This window comes from Nelumbo nucifera, chromosome 6 (assembly GCF_055504915.1).
Source record: "Nelumbo nucifera cultivar China Antique chromosome 6, China Antique-T2T, whole genome shotgun sequence".
NCBI lineage: Eukaryota > Viridiplantae > Streptophyta > Magnoliopsida > Proteales > Nelumbonaceae > Nelumbo > Nelumbo nucifera.
This window is the reverse complement of record NC_142654.1, coordinates 31,623,920-31,641,471: the sequence shown is the minus strand read 5'-3', so window position 1 is coordinate 31,641,471 and position 17,552 is coordinate 31,623,920. Positions and strand designations below refer to the sequence as shown.

The 17,552-nt window shown below is 37.2% G+C and overlaps 1 protein-coding gene across 4 annotated transcripts; it reads right to left on the bottom strand.

The window, feature by feature from the left end:
- Window positions 1–856: 856 nt before the first annotated feature.
- LOC104598408 (vesicle-associated protein 2-1-like) lies at window positions 857–8,136 on the bottom strand. Of its 4 annotated transcripts, XM_088889368.1 has the most exons (10): window positions 8,087–8,102; window positions 7,835–7,972; window positions 7,622–7,730; window positions 3,233–3,303; window positions 3,030–3,111; window positions 2,804–2,919; window positions 2,561–2,692; window positions 2,376–2,402; window positions 1,218–1,292; window positions 857–1,137 (listed from the first exon to the last, which is right to left on the bottom strand). In XM_088889368.1, the coding sequence occupies exons 3-10, from the start codon at window positions 7,674–7,676 to the stop codon at window positions 1,003–1,005; spliced, it is 693 nt and encodes a 230-aa protein (XP_088745494.1). In that variant the 5' UTR covers window positions 7,677–7,730; window positions 7,835–7,972; window positions 8,087–8,102; the 3' UTR covers window positions 857–1,002. The 4 variants fall into 4 exon arrangements, with proteins under 4 accessions (XP_088745494.1, XP_088745495.1, XP_010258748.1 ...); XM_088889369.1 differs by lacking the exon at window positions 7,835–7,972 and having other exon boundaries at window positions 8,087–8,136; XM_010260446.2 differs by lacking the exon at window positions 8,087–8,102 and having other exon boundaries at window positions 7,835–8,080.
- Window positions 8,137–17,552: the final 9,416 nt, after the last annotated feature.

Below are 17,552 nucleotides of genomic sequence, written 5' to 3'. Positions count from 1 at the left end.
ATACTATATAATATATAAAATAAATTTATATGCATGTTATGTCATTTAATATAAAATATTTTAGATATGTAATGTTTTATATATAAAAGACATTGGCTTAAAATCAAGCCCGACTCAGCCCGGGCCCATGTAAACCTTGACTAGGACTTATGTTATAGGCCCAAAACCCTGGACCGAGCCAAACTTGGGCCTAAGCTATAGCCCTTGTCATAAGTGTAAAGCCCAGCCCGGCCTACCCATGATCACCCCTATTATGAACCTTATTAGTAGGATAACCATTCACCAGGTCTTCCTCTCTTTTATCTTTTGATGGATCCCGTTGTCTCGACTCATGAATAGGGGTGGGTAATTGTATTTGCGTTATATTGAGTTAATATTATTTAATATAATTATCTTACGAAAATAATTCCAAGGTTGAAAAACCCTGCAAACTTATTAGCTGAAAAAGTTTGCAGCAAAGTAACAAGGTAGTCTTTTACTAAGAAACTCTTCAAAATATTACAACCTTACCAAACTGATCAGCCAGCACCCTTCTCTCCCAATTTATGACCTATTTCTCTTGTTGGAGGTGTTTTCAGTTTCGTCTAGAATTCTTCCTTGGGGGTTCTGACAATTGTTGAAACTTCCCTTCAATTTTCGTTCTTGTATTAATGAGTGTCAACATCTCTTCTTGCGTACACAAAGCTTCAAGTTTCCAAATTTCCACCATCACTCCTTTTATTTCCATTCATTCTCCTTTGTATTACACACTTTACTTTAATGTTCACATGATACAATGACAACTGGAGATATATATCGCCATGATGACCAGTAATGATCCATTTTTTTCATTATTCTAGGTGGGCCACTTTAACCATGATGAATAATGTCTTTTTGCATAGTAATTGATGTACAATGGATATATCAAAATAAACATATTTCCATTTGACAGAAAATAAAATTAAAAAAAAATACATGTTCCAGACAGGAAGCCTAACTCCCAAGATTCTGAAGATAGTCAAGTTACTCTTCAGATGGTGCAGAGAATACAACTCTTAATATGAAGCCAAACATGATTCCAACGAGTCCCACGAAAGCAGCAAATGCTAACGAGAATCCTGGAACACTTCCCCGATTTCTTCGTCTCTTCATCAAATCCTGAGTGAGGAAAAGATCATATTACTTTCTGATATACACAATTTCATCCTAGGATGTTCTAATTTTTATAGCATAAATACCAGTTCCCTTTGCAATCGCTGATTTTGTTGAATAACTTCATCTCTTTCTTCCTTCAGTCGCTGCACTTTACGAACCTACAAGCAGAAAGAAATCGACAGTACCAGGTGAATGACACAACTTTCTTTAACAAGATTGCAATAAACAGAGTGAAGGTAATTATTTCAAATATGCATCATATTAAAAGCTTCTTGAGAAATATTTGAACAACCACAAACAGTTTTGCTGTGGCTAGGCAATTAGAATAGAAAAGAAAAGAGAAAAGAACAATTAGGAAAATTTAACCATGAATCTTGCAGGCAAAACATGAATGAAATATTCTACACTCCTTAGAATTGAGACACAACTACAAATCTAAGAGCAATGAGGTTCATATTAGGGGACCAACTCCGAGAAAAGATTCATACATCCCACAAAGAAAAAGGATATCTTCACTCTTACAGATAAAAAAAAGAAGCCAGTCTATGACTTGCCAAAGGCATATATAACAAAATAAAACCCAATTAATGGATGATGCCTAATCGAAGCATTTCATTAAGTATGACCATTCCTTAATCTCCAAGGAATAAGATTTCAATTTTGAGATGTAAATGAGACAACATCTAAATTGAGTGGTGCTGACTCAATTCAGTGCTGTTCTAAAGAAGGAAGCCAAGTTAAGGCAAGAATATCTCTCCCAAGAAGGATGTGAAATGTTGGAAATTATATATCATAACTTAAACATGTAAATGCTAAAATGGAAGAAGGGCCAATCAGTTGTTCTGTTCATCCATGAGACAGTACAGAAAAAGGACATATATGTCAGAAGGATAAGGACATATATCTCCATTATCATGGCTTCTAAATCACGGTGTGGAGTTTTGTTTTTTTTTTTTTTTGATGAGCAGCGGTGTGGAGTTTTGTTTGTCTTGTTTGAAATGGAACTCAAGAAAATGAGAAATTCACACCATTCAATAATTTCTGTTATGATACAAGTGTTTAGTATTTGAAATAGTAGTGTTGTGTTATCATTTTGAATTCACCTAAGTGCCACAGAGGCGATTTGACTATAACAAACACCCACAAAGCATTTCTAGTGGGCTAACTTTTGTACCATTTTAGGTAGACAGAGATGAATAGAATCTAATAGGGAAACAAACCAAACAATTAAGAGAACTTACTTCTTCAGGATTTGAAGTGCTCAGCACCTGCGGTCAATAAAAGTAACTAGTTATGGCCTAGAAAATTTGTCCTAACGGGTTGAACCATATATCACGAAGTATAAACTAGAAAGTGAAAAATAATCTGTCTGAAATTTGTACAATGAAAAAAAGGCTACAGAGAACAAAAAGTTAAAGAATCTCACAGAGTTGGAGTTCAGGTTCTGTTTGGACTTCTGTGTAAGTGATCCTTCATCCTCTGAGGTCCCTTGACCTGGAGTAGTATATACAACCTTGAGCTTGCACTCCTCTATTGCCTTCTCACCATCCTTGTTGAACTGGACACCATCAATGTTTTATCATGGAAGTATAAATGTATAATCTAAAGTAAAGAAGAAGCCATTGTATCTGTTCAAGAGAAAAGTTATTCGACAAGGAATTAATCTTACAGTATCCTGCGGGATGTCATCAACGTCAGTATTTGGAGGTACTATGGTACTCTGCAGGAGAAATTTGTCCTTGCATTGCATATCTGGAGGATATTCTCGTTGTGCTTGTAGTGTGACTACAGAAATCAATGACACAAATGAATGATGTGAAGGCACATTGAAAATCAATATTATGACAATAAAGTAAGTGCTAAGGTAGTAGATTGTATCAAATAGAGAGTAGAACCTGTAATGACACATGAATCCCAAGGTTGTACAACGCCAGTATTTGGTCGTACAAAGTACTTCTTGGGTGAAGTTGTCTTGACCTAATCAAAACAAAAGGAGAAAAAACACAAAAAGAAATCGGCAATACATGATTGGTGCTAAAGCAGTTTCCCTTTCAAGAAAAAAGGAATAGATGCAAAAGTTGAAAAGCCGAAGCAGAACCTTGAAGGCAACATGGTGTTCGGTTTTGTTGGCTACTTTCAGATCACAATAGCACTGTTTTTCCAGCTCAACTGTTCACGTAAGTGCCACTGGTTATCAGTCTAGAAAACTTCTCTATGATAAGTTGGTCAGCAGAATTGAAACTTAAAGGATGAAAAATAAAAAGGCTCAGTCCTCTGGTAACAGAGAAAAGCCTTTATTAGAAGACTTGGTGCTTCCTGAGAATCAATTGTGGTGATTTTTTTCTGCTTCTAAAAGTCACCTTTAGACTTCATACTTGCTGGCCTTGTTTCTTTGCAATGCAATTTCATTTGCACTGGGGCAAAATCATGAGTTCAAACTAATTTAATGCAAATTTTGATTTATTTTTGTTCTAAATTTTTCTTTTTTTTGTTTGTTTGTGTGTCAGTTCAAAAAGCATGGGAGTGAACAAATTGAATGCAAATTCTAGTTTATTTATTTTTGTTCTATATTTTGCTTTTTGTTTGTTCTAAGCAACTAAAGTAAAACCTGCAGCAAAATCTGTTTCTTGCAAACAGCCAAAGCTTTTCCTTTTAGAAATTGAATTTTAACCTATAGGTTTTAAAAGTTCCATGTTTTATGGTTCCTCCAAGTTTTCTTGCATCTCTCAATGCTATCCAAATATGCCCTAAATATTTTTAGGGCAAGAATTATGTATTGATTTATCCGAGTGATCCATGCGTTTTATTTCATTTTTGGGCCCCATGATAGAATGACTGCATATCACTAAGTATGTGATTGGTATAGCTTCCGTTTATTAAATAAAAGTTATTACTTGATTTGCCTTTCAAATTGAAAAAAATGCTTGAAAAATTTTTACTAATATTTATTGACAGTTAGATGTCACTAGGTGTCACATAAGCGAAATAGTAAATAAACACTTTTGTATTGAGGGAAATGTTAAAATGAAATTTTCCCCAACGGTTGATTTGCACATAAATTAAGACTTCCATTTATAAGACTACAAGACATACAAAATAGTATGATGAAACAAATATCCATATGAGAATGACATGACACTGTTTATAAAATAAATAAAAACCATTAAAAACACCACCTTAACTGACCAACCCGTTTTATTTCATCCTCCCTTGGTGGTTTCAATCAGCATTTGTACCACTCTCTTTAGAAGGGTAAACCAAGGTATTTGTTCAAGAAAGTGCCAGAAATGGTGAAATACAGACTTTTGAAAATTTTCAAATGTCATCTAAGCATTTTCTGTCATTGAAGCAAAGGCATATTGCTGAGGGGTGGATCAAGTAATTAACCCCAAACTACAAGAGGTGAATAGGTCGATAGCTAAATTGGTGTAAAGGTTTCGGTATTTGACCAGAACCTCAGTGAAAGTAATTTACCCGCTGTTTAGAAATTAGAATACAGACACAATTTGGTAGAGTATAATTTCACGCTACGGAATTAAGACAAATACCAAGAAATAACTGAAGTGAACATATTAGGCATATTTTTTTTGGACAATTTCATATTATATTATGTATATTAAGAAAAAGGAAAAGAAAAATAACATATTGCACCGTATAAATTGTGTTTGGTAACATTGCTGTTTTGTACATGTTGATCAATATAAATTGGCATACAATATTATTATTTGAGGTTATTTATGGTCCAAATAGATATATCTTAAGAATGCATGTGTGAAAGGTTGTTTTTAAAAACATTAAGGCAGTGTTCGTTTGCCCCCATCCACGCCACACTTCAATATAGCGTGGACGAGTCCCGTCCACATCCCAATATATCATCAACAGGAAAAACTCGTGGATATGTCAGGAGCAGGGGTCAAAGGCTGTGGGATCTAAGATAGCCTGCAGAAATATAGAGATACATTTTCAGTTTTATCTCTGAAATTCTTGCAATTGCATTTTGACTGTATGATCTAAAAGATTAATGATTTTACTTAATTATTTATTTTTTATAAATTTTTAATGTTTTTATCAATAAAATAATATTTTTAAATATTTAAAATATATTTTTTATTTTAATTATTTTACTATTGTTTATAAAAAATTAATACTTATTGCAAGGTTTTTAAAACCAACCTAGAGAACGAACCGGTCAGGGGTCCAATTCTCAAGTTGAATGGTCTGACTGTTCAAACCGAATGGTCGGCCATTTTGACAAAAAAATAAAAATAAAATAAAAAACGATCAAAATCGTAGAACGGTTCAAACGGTTAAACTGCCCAAGTTAGCGGTTTGTTGACCAAATCAACGTTTTTTTGCAAATTTCTGGTTTTGGATAAAAACAGAACCAGTCACCTGACCGGTTCCTGGTTTTTCTGATGCGACCATCCGGTCCGGTCTGGTTTTGAAAACCATGATTTATTGATTAATATTAATTCATTGATGCATTTTTTTAAAATATTTATCATATAAAATGCAAAAATTAGATATTTATGATTAACTGTGTATATCATTCATAAAATGTATATGAAATACATGGAATCAAAAAAGTGTGGTGTTCCACACCATGCTACAGAATGCCACTCTGGGTGTAGACTGGTCCAGTCCACACAATTTGTCCACAGTTCAGAACAACTGTGGACTGTGGTGTGGTGTGGATTAGTCCCTGCCACTAGTGTGTGGTGTGGACCAATCCACACCCACAAATTTCTCATCCACACTACAGAACACCCCCTAAATTGGTTTTTCTTACCCAAGTGATTAAGTCTAATCATTTTAACTGGAATAACTCTCACATGTGATGTGATAATACATATTTTTCAATAATTTGTATTGATTAACCCAAAACTTTTTTTAAGTAGAAACAACACTGGTAACAAACACAACCTTAGGCAATGTTTGGCATCATGCCATTGTCCCAGAAAACAGCTCCATGTTAGCACAACGTCGAAAAAATGGTGTGCCACGAAACACTGGCTTGTTTGGAACTGCTGTTCCATAAAATGAGTAAGCCTTAGAATTCAGGGAGATGTGGTCTGAGAAACATCAAAATTGGTGTTTTCTCGTTTTTGGATCCATTGCTGCCAACGGTACCATAAGGTCCATAACATGCGTGGCACTAATGTCATAATGTGGTAGATTATGGGAACCATTGGATAATGTGGGTCAGGGACTGGATCTGCTCCTTACACTTGGTGCCTCACACGAACATCCTATCATGCATTGGGAACATTTCCCATAATTATTAGTTATTATTCATGAAAGATATTCCTGCATGGTGGATGTGCCTGTGAGGCGCCCATTTGTGAGGAGCAGATCCCACTTCTGTGAGTCAATGTTAAAAAAGGAGCCATTGGATAATGTGGATCAATTCCATGAGGCAGAATCATGCCAAAAAAAGAAATAAGTAGTTTTCTTTAAAAATAATGCAACAGACTCTCATCCATACAACACTATTTTCCCATAAAACGGCTCTAGAACAACGGCATCGATGCCAAACACCAGCTTAATCGTTTAGAAATGCATAGCTAGAACCTAAATTGAGAGCTAACCTCAATGACAGGCTGATCAGAAAAAATGATGGAAAAAAAAATCAGTGAAAAGTTCTATTCATGTGTCTGCTTTTTCTTTCACCAATTTTCTACATTTGTTGCTCCTATAATTTAAATCTTATGAGCAGAGAATTTCTATCAATACGTCACTTCAACTTCAACTTCAACACCCCACGGCAAAACGATGAAAAGGAATAAAAGAAAAGAAAGGAAAAAAAAAAGGGAGAAGTATAAATTAACCCAGTTCAGAATTTACTAAGCCCAAAGTACGGGGAGAATGCATCCTAACCGTGAATTGATGCCAAATTCACGAGCAGGATGTGATTTATAGGGGTGACAGGGCTAGTTGTAGGGGGGCTGGAATTCAGAATTCTCAATCGTGTGTCTCCGTACTTTTTCTCAAACCAACTGATTTTATGATTCCAGCAAATAATTGAATAAAAATATCAGTTTCTTTAGCACAGGAATCAAGCACTACAATGCAATAAGCTGCTGCCATTCAGACTTGATTAACCTTTCTTTTCATATATGTTTATGTAATCGTGCTTCTGAAATCTATTAATTTATCAAGTTTCTGCCCTAGCAATTGAAGTGGAACCTTTGGATACTACTTTAATTTCACTAGTACTTGTGTAGTTCTGTTTCTATGGGATTTTTCGAAAGAACACATCAACCTCTATGTTTCACTGGAATATCTATCTCCTCACTTTGGCAAATGATAACACAGAACCTGATTCATATCAAGCTTCCTACGAACGGTTTTTTATCAATTATATTTCTACCTAGTACCTACTGTTGTCTTTGATAAACTATATCCATGAATAGCGTCACGGTGGACGTGAACGAAGCAGGAATCAGGAACATAAACAGAGCCTAACAGCGGAGAAAAGATCGCTTACATATGAACTTGAGCTCTTCGGGATGAACAGAGATCAACTGGTTGCTACCACTCATGATTGCCACCACACAGGTCTCCAATCTAAATCAAACTCCAAAACAACCAGAAATCTGTTACAGAAAAACACACATTATGTTCAAACGTCAGTTTCTCCGGCATGGGGACGGGAGAGAGAGAGAGTTAAAGACACAGAAGGAAAGGAACAAACAGAAACCTAAAGGGAATTGAGAATAGAAGACAGAAGCTGTGGAGTTAACATGCGGTGGAACTGACGGCAATAATGGCATGGATTGCTGGGTCCAAATGGAGTTTCGAAGACCCCGGCATGAAAATCGGCCTCGGTGTCGGATTTCTTCAGAGAGAAATGTAGATAGTTTCAGGATCGAAAAAAAAGGGTTTGAAGGAGCGGAGCGGAGATGAGAAGAGACGAAATAGAGGGAAGAGGAACGGTGCGAATGTTATTAACCTGCGCATCCTCTCTCTTGACTTGAGGCTGGTTGGAAAGTGGAAGAACGAAGCGATGAGAGAGTCGATGAATGGTGACAATTTGTTCCATAAGAGGGAGAGAAGAAAAAATAGAAATTGACATGTCTAAAAACGATAATGACGCCCGATTGTTATGGATTCTGGTTCAAGGCACTCCGGATCAATTGGTTAGTGGGTGGGTTACCTATCGCCTATCGGGCAATGGCTCGGGTCCATTGCTTCCGCCACGATGTACGTGTCCTGTTTGGCACACTTCACATAATCGTTTTTAGTGATTTTTTTATGAAAAATACGTTTGGATGCAACTGCAAAGTGTTTTTCATTCCAAATGAAATGAGAAATCGGCGTCCCATGTTTGATTCTAAAAAAACCGGTTCCAGTTTCTTCCATAATGGGCATCTGGCATTGAATTGTTTTTCTACCATTCCATTTTTGTTAATCTAGCATCAATTAAACGGAATAGGTAGAAAAAATGTGTTTGGCAATATATTTTTCATAGAAACGGTGAAAAAACGTTTATGCCTCAGGATTCTCAAATTTACTTTTGGTTGAAATACATTGTTGTCTGTTGATGTTGTTCTGAATCGCTCTACTAATTCAAAAACATTAACCCAACGTTTTTAAAAAACGACCTGGAAATGGAACCGTTCTGGCCATCGGTTTCTGAGTCGACAATTCAACCGTTCGGTTCGAACAAACGGCCCGTTCTGACAGCAAAATTAAAAAATTAAAAAAATTAAAAAAAACGGTCAAAAACTGTTGAGCAGGTCGACGGTCGACAGTTCGACTGCCCGGGTCAATGGTTTGTTGACTTTTTCAACATTTTTTACCAAATTCCGGGTTTGGGGTAAAACGGAACCGATTGCCTAAACAATTCCCAGGCTGAATGGTCCGACCATCCAAGTCAACAGCGGTTCGAAAACGTTGCATTAATCCAACATGGCTCCAGCTGTAATCTAAAGTGATGTTTGGCATCAATGATGATTCCTCCTTGTTGATTATCTATAGATCGGTGATTTTTGAAAAATCACCAAAAATTGTTGTTTGGTATCATTTATGCTATGTAAGCCAATTTTTGAGAAATCATCTTTGAATCTATTTGGTACTGATTTTCAAGGGCAGGTTAATTTTGTATTAAAGTTATTATTCAATGCCATGTCATCCTAAAAAAAATCGGAATCAGCTAGAAATCATGAAATCACCAAAAAAGGTGATCCATGAAAATGGCTGATTTCAATAATCAATTTTTGGCAGATTTCTTGAAAATCACCAAATTCGTCCAATCAAATAGAAATTTCAATGCCCATTCCTCTAACACTGATGTGGCTCCAACATGGCAGTGATTTTAAAGAAATCATCATGCATGTCAAACATCACCAAAATTGGTAACTCGCCACACCAAATTAAAATTGATACATGCTTCACACTTCACTAATCCCAACATGAAATGCAATAAAAGCCTTGTGGCAAATACAACACTTTCCTCTTCTACATCACCAAATTTGTCCAATCAAATAGAAATTTCAATGCCCATTCCTCTAACACTGATGTGGCTCCAACATGGCAGTGATTTTAAAGAAATCATCATGCATGCCAAACATCACCTAAATTGGTAACTCGCCGCACCAAATTAAAATTGATACGATGCTTCACACTTCACTAATCCCAACATGAAATGCAATAAAAGCCTTGTGGCAAATACAACACTTTCCTCTTCTACATCACCAAATTCGTCCAATCAAATAGAAATTTCAATGCCCATTCCTCTAACACTGATGTGGCTCCAACATGGCAGTGATTTTAAAGAAATCATCATGCATGCCAAACATCACCTAAATTGGTAACTCGCCGCACCAAATTAAAATTGATACGATGCTTCACACTTCACTAATCCCAACATGAAATGCAATAAAAGCCTTGTGGCAAATACAACACTTTCCTCTTCTACATCACCAAATTCGTCCAATCAAATAGAAATTTCAATGCCCATTCCTCTAACACTGATGTGGCTCCAACATGGCAGTGATTTTAAAGAAATCATCATGCATGCCAAACATCACCTAAATTGGTAACTCGCCGCACCAAATTAAAATTGATACGATGCTTCACACTTCACTAATCCCAACATGAAATGCAATAAAAGCCTTGTGGCAAATACAACACTTTCCTCTTCTACATCACCAAATTCGTCCAATCAAATAGAAATTTCAATGCCCATTCCTCTAACACTGATGTGGCTCCAACATGGCAGTGATTTAAAAGAAATCATCATGCATGCCAAACATCACCTAAATTGGTAACTCGCCACACCAAATTAAAATTGATACATGCTTCACACTTCACTAATCCCAACATGAAATGCAATAAAAGCCTTGTGGCAAATACAACACTTTCCTCTTCTACATCACCAAATTCGTCCAATCAAATAGAAATTTCAATGCCCATTCCTCTAACACTGATGTGGCTCCAACATGGCAGTGATTTTAAAGAAATCATCATGCATGCCAAACATCACCTAAATTGGTAACTCGCCACACCAAATTAAAATTGATACGATGCTTCACACTTCACTAATCCCAACATGAAATGCAATAAAAACCTTGTGCCAAATACAACACTTTCCTCTTCTACATTTCATTAGAATTTAGAACACTTATCCTTGCTATTAAAGGTTTACTAGGCTTCCTCTTCCCATCCTTGACATTGATTTTGGTGAACCTATTGTTTGAATACACTCGTGACTCATTTTTCCCCATGTTTCATTTTGTCTAATTTTCAAGCTCTACATTGTAGAGTGTCACCATTGGCTTTTATTCTTGTCACTGCTTTCATCAACGAACTTGCCAAGCAAGGTAAATGCCACTACTACCATGGTTTTGCTTTTTTTTTATTTGGATAAAGTTCTTAAACTACCCTTATGGTTTAGCGAATTGACTAAGTATATATACCCCCACTATTTGACAATTGTCTAATGATACCTCTACTATTTTTGACAATTGATTAATACTTCCCTTGTGTCATAAACTGTTCACATGTGCCATCACGTGACTATTATAACTTCCAAAAATACCCAACTTATCCTTTTATATTCAAAAAATGCCCTTTTCATTTAGGAGAAACGATTCTACCTTAAAGTGCCCTTATATTGTTGAGCCAATCACTGGTATTAGTTAGAGTGGGAGAGGGAGTGGGTTTGAAGTTGGTTTTCTCCAGCACTGGCACCGACATCTGCATTGATGTATCAGCATGAGAAGGAACGAGTTGGTATCACACGAGAGATAAATCTTACAAGTTTGAGGTCATTGAAATGCGATCACCTTGAAAGACTTGCTCGACATTTAACGTTGTGTTGCGAAGTCGCTTTTAGCTGTAGAAACGCCGAAGCAAAGAATTTTGACGAGGGAATGAATTCTCAACGTTTTTGTTGAATCCCATAAGCCAAAGGCACAAACTAGATTTTCTAATCGTCTGAGGGGGGGAGGTCCTCTTAGAGCTTGATTTCTTCTTGGTGAGAGATTGAATCAGAGTTTAGGGTTTTTTGTTTGATCTTCACCGACCATAGGTTCATAGAGTTCTTTCTTCAAGATGATGCTTTTGTTGCATAGTGATGCTCGACAACTATAGCACCAACGACAGACATTGTAGTTGGTGGCACCAAGTGGGTTTTTGACAGTTGCGTTCAAGGCCGACTGTGATGATTCTTTCGGTTTGCAGTTAGACTCCTTCGTGAATTTCAAGCAACCGTAGTAGGCACCAAAAACTTTCCGCACTCCTTTCTAAACTTTTCAAGCATCTGAAACATTGTTTTCACCAATTGGAGCCCGAAACACCACCCTAAAGCCTCTAGTTGCTTCATCTCTTTAGTCCATGGAACTCCTGTGGTTTTCTTGGCCATTTTTGCTCTACTAAAACAATCTCCTCACAGCTTCGCTTCTCCAAACACCAATTCCCAAAGTTTGGTACTTGATTTCAGCATTGCTTACTTCTTAATGGATCTCCTCCTGAGTCCGAATCAGGTAGGCACTACATTTTGAGCACGTTAAATGAGCACTTTCAAATTTTTTTGACACCTGTCCCTTGAAATACACCCAACCTACTCTTGAAAAAGATTAAAGACAACTTTTAACAGTTGTCAAAATATTTATAAAGTGCTCACTGGATGTGCTTCCTATGTTGTGCCTATGGATCCGGTCTCTCTCCTCCATTATCTCATCTTCTTCCCAAATGATTTTCTGAAGAACACTACTATTGTCGCTCTTCCCAAATGATTTTCTGAAGAACACTACTATTGTCGCTCTTCCTCCATTTTCTGAAGAGTACATGTCAAGAACACTACTATCTCAAACTTCTCTTTGAATCTAGAGAAGTTTGAGAGAGTGGTTTGACAACTGGGAGAACCCCCCTAATTTCTCTTCCAAATTTTCTCTTGGTCAATCTCTGTCAGTTGCAGCTAGGAAGAAGAAAGCAGCAATGGAACCAGAGTGTGATTTCAATATTGTGAAAACTAAAGAGAGTTAGAAGGTGGTATCTTGACATGTACTCTCTCTCTTTCCCCTTTTCCTTGTTTTATTTTGAAATTTTGAAGAAGAATAAAGGGTAAAATAGTCTTTTTGTCTTTTTGTTAACGAAATATTAACGGGTGCTAACAGTAAGTGTAGAGCTAGTCAATTGTTAGAAATAGTAGGGGTAGCGCTAAACAATAGTCAAACAGTAGGGTATACTTAGTCAATTAGCTCAACCATCACGATAGTTTAAGAAATTTAACCTTTTTTAATTTTTTGCCTTCATTTTAGCCATTTTAACAGTTTATTATTACTCCTCTTCATTCTCTGTGTTCATGTTAAACTGTAAAAAAGAATATCTCTCTTATTGTTCAGTTATAAATCTATATTGGGAAAATTTCTTAAAGTACCCTTATGCTTTAGGAAATTAACTAAGGTGGTGTTTGATAAATATGAAATCTGAAATCTGAAAAGTTAAAGAAAGATTATTTGTGTCTAAAATTTGAAAACTAGCATAGATGCTTTTCTACTTTTTAGATGTTCTGAATAGATATCATTGTTTGTATTGGACCAATTTTCCAATATCTAAAATTGCTTGGTTTTACTATTTTACCCCTAAAACAGACTATTTGGTAATTTTGAAATCATTAAAATATTAAAAATTATAACAAATTTAACAATTATAGATACATTATTAAAAATTAAAATAATATTGAAAAGACAAATAAATTCATGAAGCAATGAAAATGGCCAGAGTACAAGCCAACGAAACCAAACTCTACTCCCCTTCGGAAGAAAGAAAGTGGAAGAAATGGGTGAGGCTCTGAATTCATATTTCCACACTTACGGCTAAGAAACCTAACCCTACAGGTTGCTCACTGGTATTCAATCCCAAGCTTCGGTTCAATGGCAACGATACTGGTAGTCTCCACCTTCTTCATATCTCACATTTTTTCTTTAAAATGAGGGAGAAGAATATGTTCTACCTAGATTTCAACTTCAGACCTTAAATATTTGCCTCTAATTTTTATGTCTATATTTTCCTATGCTTGTGTATGTAGGTGTGTGTTGTTTTGAAATAAACAACTTTTATGTTTGTATTTCCCTGTGCGTTGTTTTGGTAGAAACAACTTGAAGAAGGGATGGATACGTCGCAAGGGAAGCCACAACTGGTGAGCAACATCAATGTGTACATGACGGTGGTAGATGTGGTGCAAACCACGCTGGGTCCGAAAAGGATGGACAAAGTGATCCACAATGACAAAGGTACCATTTCTAACAATGGAGCAACCATCATGAAACTGCTTGACATCATTCATCTAGCCGCGAAATGAGTTCTTATTGGAGATAAACCTAACCGAACCAGATCTAATCTGGACTCTGGTAGGCTTAACCAATCCAGATCTAATCTGGACTTTGAGATAGATAAGGATAAGAGTAGATCAACATGATCTCTCATGTACTCTATCTAATCTTCTGTTGTTAATTGCTATCTTTTAGGTTTCCATGTGTAATTCAAACTCTCCAATGGAGTCTATAAATACCATTAGCTTCAGTGATCCAATACACTGAAGTCAATTCCCCTTATATGAGTTCTCTCTTCTTTTCAAGTATTTTCTTAATTCAAACTTTGTATCAGAGCCGATGGAATTCTCTCAAGGAAGCAATGGCAGCCGAACCAATGTGGATGCTGGTTCGAATGTTTTAGGATCGACATCTTCGATTCCCTCTCTTCAAAATGTGACGCACTATCTCCCCATCAAGCTAGGCAGTGACAACTACCTGTCGTGGCGTGCGCAGTTTCTTCCAATACTCCAACATCACCATTTGGTGGATCTTGTTTAAGGGAAAAAGCAACCTCCACCAGAGATTATACCTGATCCAGTAGGCAAAGGGAGTATATTGAACCCTAAATATGTTAAATGGTATGATACTGATCAACTTGTTCTGAGCTGGTTAATCTCTTCTCTTACTGAGGGTGTCATGGCCCAAATTGTGGAATTTTCAACTTCAGCAGAGGTATGGTTTTCTCTTGCTACTTCTTATTCAACCCATGATAGATCTCGCATCCTACAACTCATGAAGCAATTGCACAGTTTAAAGAAAGGGTCTCTATCTATTTCTTCTTACATTCAAAAAGCAAAATCTATAGCGGATAGTTTGTCTATTGTTGTTGAACCTATTCATAAATTTGATTTGGTTCTTTATATTCTAGTTGGGTTAGGGAATGGATATGAGTCTGTTGTGATAGCTATAACCAATAGACCAGATGCGCATACCCTTGGTGTGCATGATATTATTGGCTTTCTTTTGAACCATGAGAGTTGGCTCGAAGAGTAAGGACACATCTCATCTGATTCGGGTATTTCACTAGCTGCTAATGTAGTTGGAGTGAAACTGAAAAACAATTCAGGTTTCCAAAATCAACAAAAACAATCTCAGAATACCTACGGCCATGGTAAAGGTCGAGGGAGAGATCAACAACAAAATTTTCAGAACTTTAATCCACAACAAAATTACAATTAGAATCAATTCTCCAATGGTGAACGAGGTAAGGCACCTCTGATTATCTATCAGATCTGCAACAAACCAGGACATGGTGCGCTCACCTGCTGGAAGGCGAAATACATTTTTGCAAATAATAATGACCAAAATTACAACCCGTCGCCTACAACAGTCTTACTGCGCCTTCATACAACAGTGGTAATTTGTCATTTGATCCAACATGGTATCCAGATTCAAGCGCAACACATCACATGACATTCGACACCGATAACATCCAAAATCGGTCAGAGTATCTAGATTCTGGTCAGGTCAGAGTGGGTAATGGCCAAGGTTTGCAAATAAAACATACTGATTCCTCGTCTCTTCTCTTTAATCAGCATGCTTTCACATTGACTAATATCTGTCATGTTCCTGCAATCTGCAAGAATTTATTATCTGTTAGTAAGTTTACAAAGGACAACGATATATTCTTTGAGTTTCACCGTGACTGTTGCTTTGTGAAGGACTATACGGGGAAAATTTTGCTTCGAGGAGTCAGTAGAGGATGATTGTACTACTTCCCATCAACAACAGCCATTTCACACAACTCACAACTGGACCTTTTACTCTTGTTGGTGAACGGACAAACCTTCAGGGTTGGCATCAATGTCTTGGTCATGTGGCATTTCGTACCGTCTAGCAAGTCATCTCTCAGTATGGTTTACCGTATTCTGGTAAAAATTCTAGTTTATTTGTTTGTGAATCTTGTCAAATGGGTAAGAGTCGTCGTTTGTCTTTGCCTTTGTCTTCGTCTAGGTCTCAAAGTCCATTGGAACTAATTTTTTTTTATGTGTGGGGTCCTTCCCCAGTTAAGTCTAATAAAGGGTATTCGTATTATGTGTTATTTCTTGATGACTATTCCAAATTTTGTGGATATATCCCTTAGCACGAAAATATGATGTTTTTGAGGTATTTTTAAAATTCAAGCGACATGTTGAATTATTTTTCAACTCCAAAATTTGTGCTTTTCAATCTGATTGGGGAGGAGAGTATCACAAGCTCTCTTTCTATCTTGGTTCATAGGGTATTTCCCATCGGTTGTCCTATTCGCACACACATGACAGAACAGTATGTTTGCAAATAAAACATACTGGTTCCTCGTCCTTTCTCCTTCTGGGCCGATGCAGCCGAGACATCTATATACTTGATTAACTGGCTTCTGTCTCCCACCTTGCAATGTTCATCTCCTTTTCAGATGTTGTTTCAGAAGAACCCTGACTACTCTATGTTACGGTGTTTCGGATGCGCCTGTTATCCTCTCCTACGGCCATATAATGCTCACAAGTTTCAGTATCGTTCGTTGCAATGCATTTTTCTGGGTTATAGTCATTCTCATAAAGGGTACAGATGCTTCCACCCATAGACAAGTAGAGAGTTTATTGCATGCCATGTGTTTGATGAGGATCTCTTTCCTAGCGTTCCTCCATCATCCACTTCTAGTGCTCCCCCTGGTTTCTATTTGCATGTTTCCCCTCAGCTTTAGGGATCTCCCTCTACAGTTCAATCGCCTCCTACAGCCCCTTTACCAGAAAGCTCTCCTTCCATCTCAGTTGCACATACTTCTCCAATTGAAGCTCTTGTACACAGGCAACCTCGCTTTCGTATGATGGAGAAGCTATTGGCTACCACACTAGTTGTTCCACCACCCACCCGGCAGCATTCTATGACTACACATTCAATGGATGGCACTATCCCTGTTTGGTCCCATCTAACCACGTGATACCCCATACCAACTGCCTTGCTTAGCTCTCTTTCCTCTGAAACAGAGCCTCGTTCCTATACCGAAGCAGCCAAATCTTCACATTGGAGATCGGCCATGCAACTGGAGTTCGGTGCCCTCTTGAAGAACTGCACATGGGATCTCGTACCTTATCATCCATCCATGAACGCTATAAGTACTAAGTGGGTCTATAAAATTAACTGGAAGTCAGATGGCTCTCTAGAGCGATACAAGGCCAGACTTGTCGCTCAAGGCTTTCATCAGATACTAGGCGTTAACTTTACTAACACCTTTAGTCCAATAGTAAAACCAGTCACAGTTCGCACCATTCTAGCTCTTGCCACTACCCACCGATGGTCTGTTCGGCAACTAGACATCAACAATGCATTTCTTCATGGCCTCATTGTCGAGGACATTTATGTTCGTCAGCCCAAGGGGTTCGAACATCTAGATTACCCAGATTATGTGTGCAAGCTAAAGAAAGCCCTATACGGACTCAAGCAAGCTCCCCGTGCCTGGTACTCTTGTCTGACTTCCACTCTACTTACTCTGGGCTTTCGGAATTCTGTTGTTGATCCCTCATTGTTTATTTACAAGAGTAAGTTCATTACTATGTACATCTTGGTGTATGTTGATGATATCATAGTTACTGGCAACTCTCCCTCTACTATTTCTTCCCT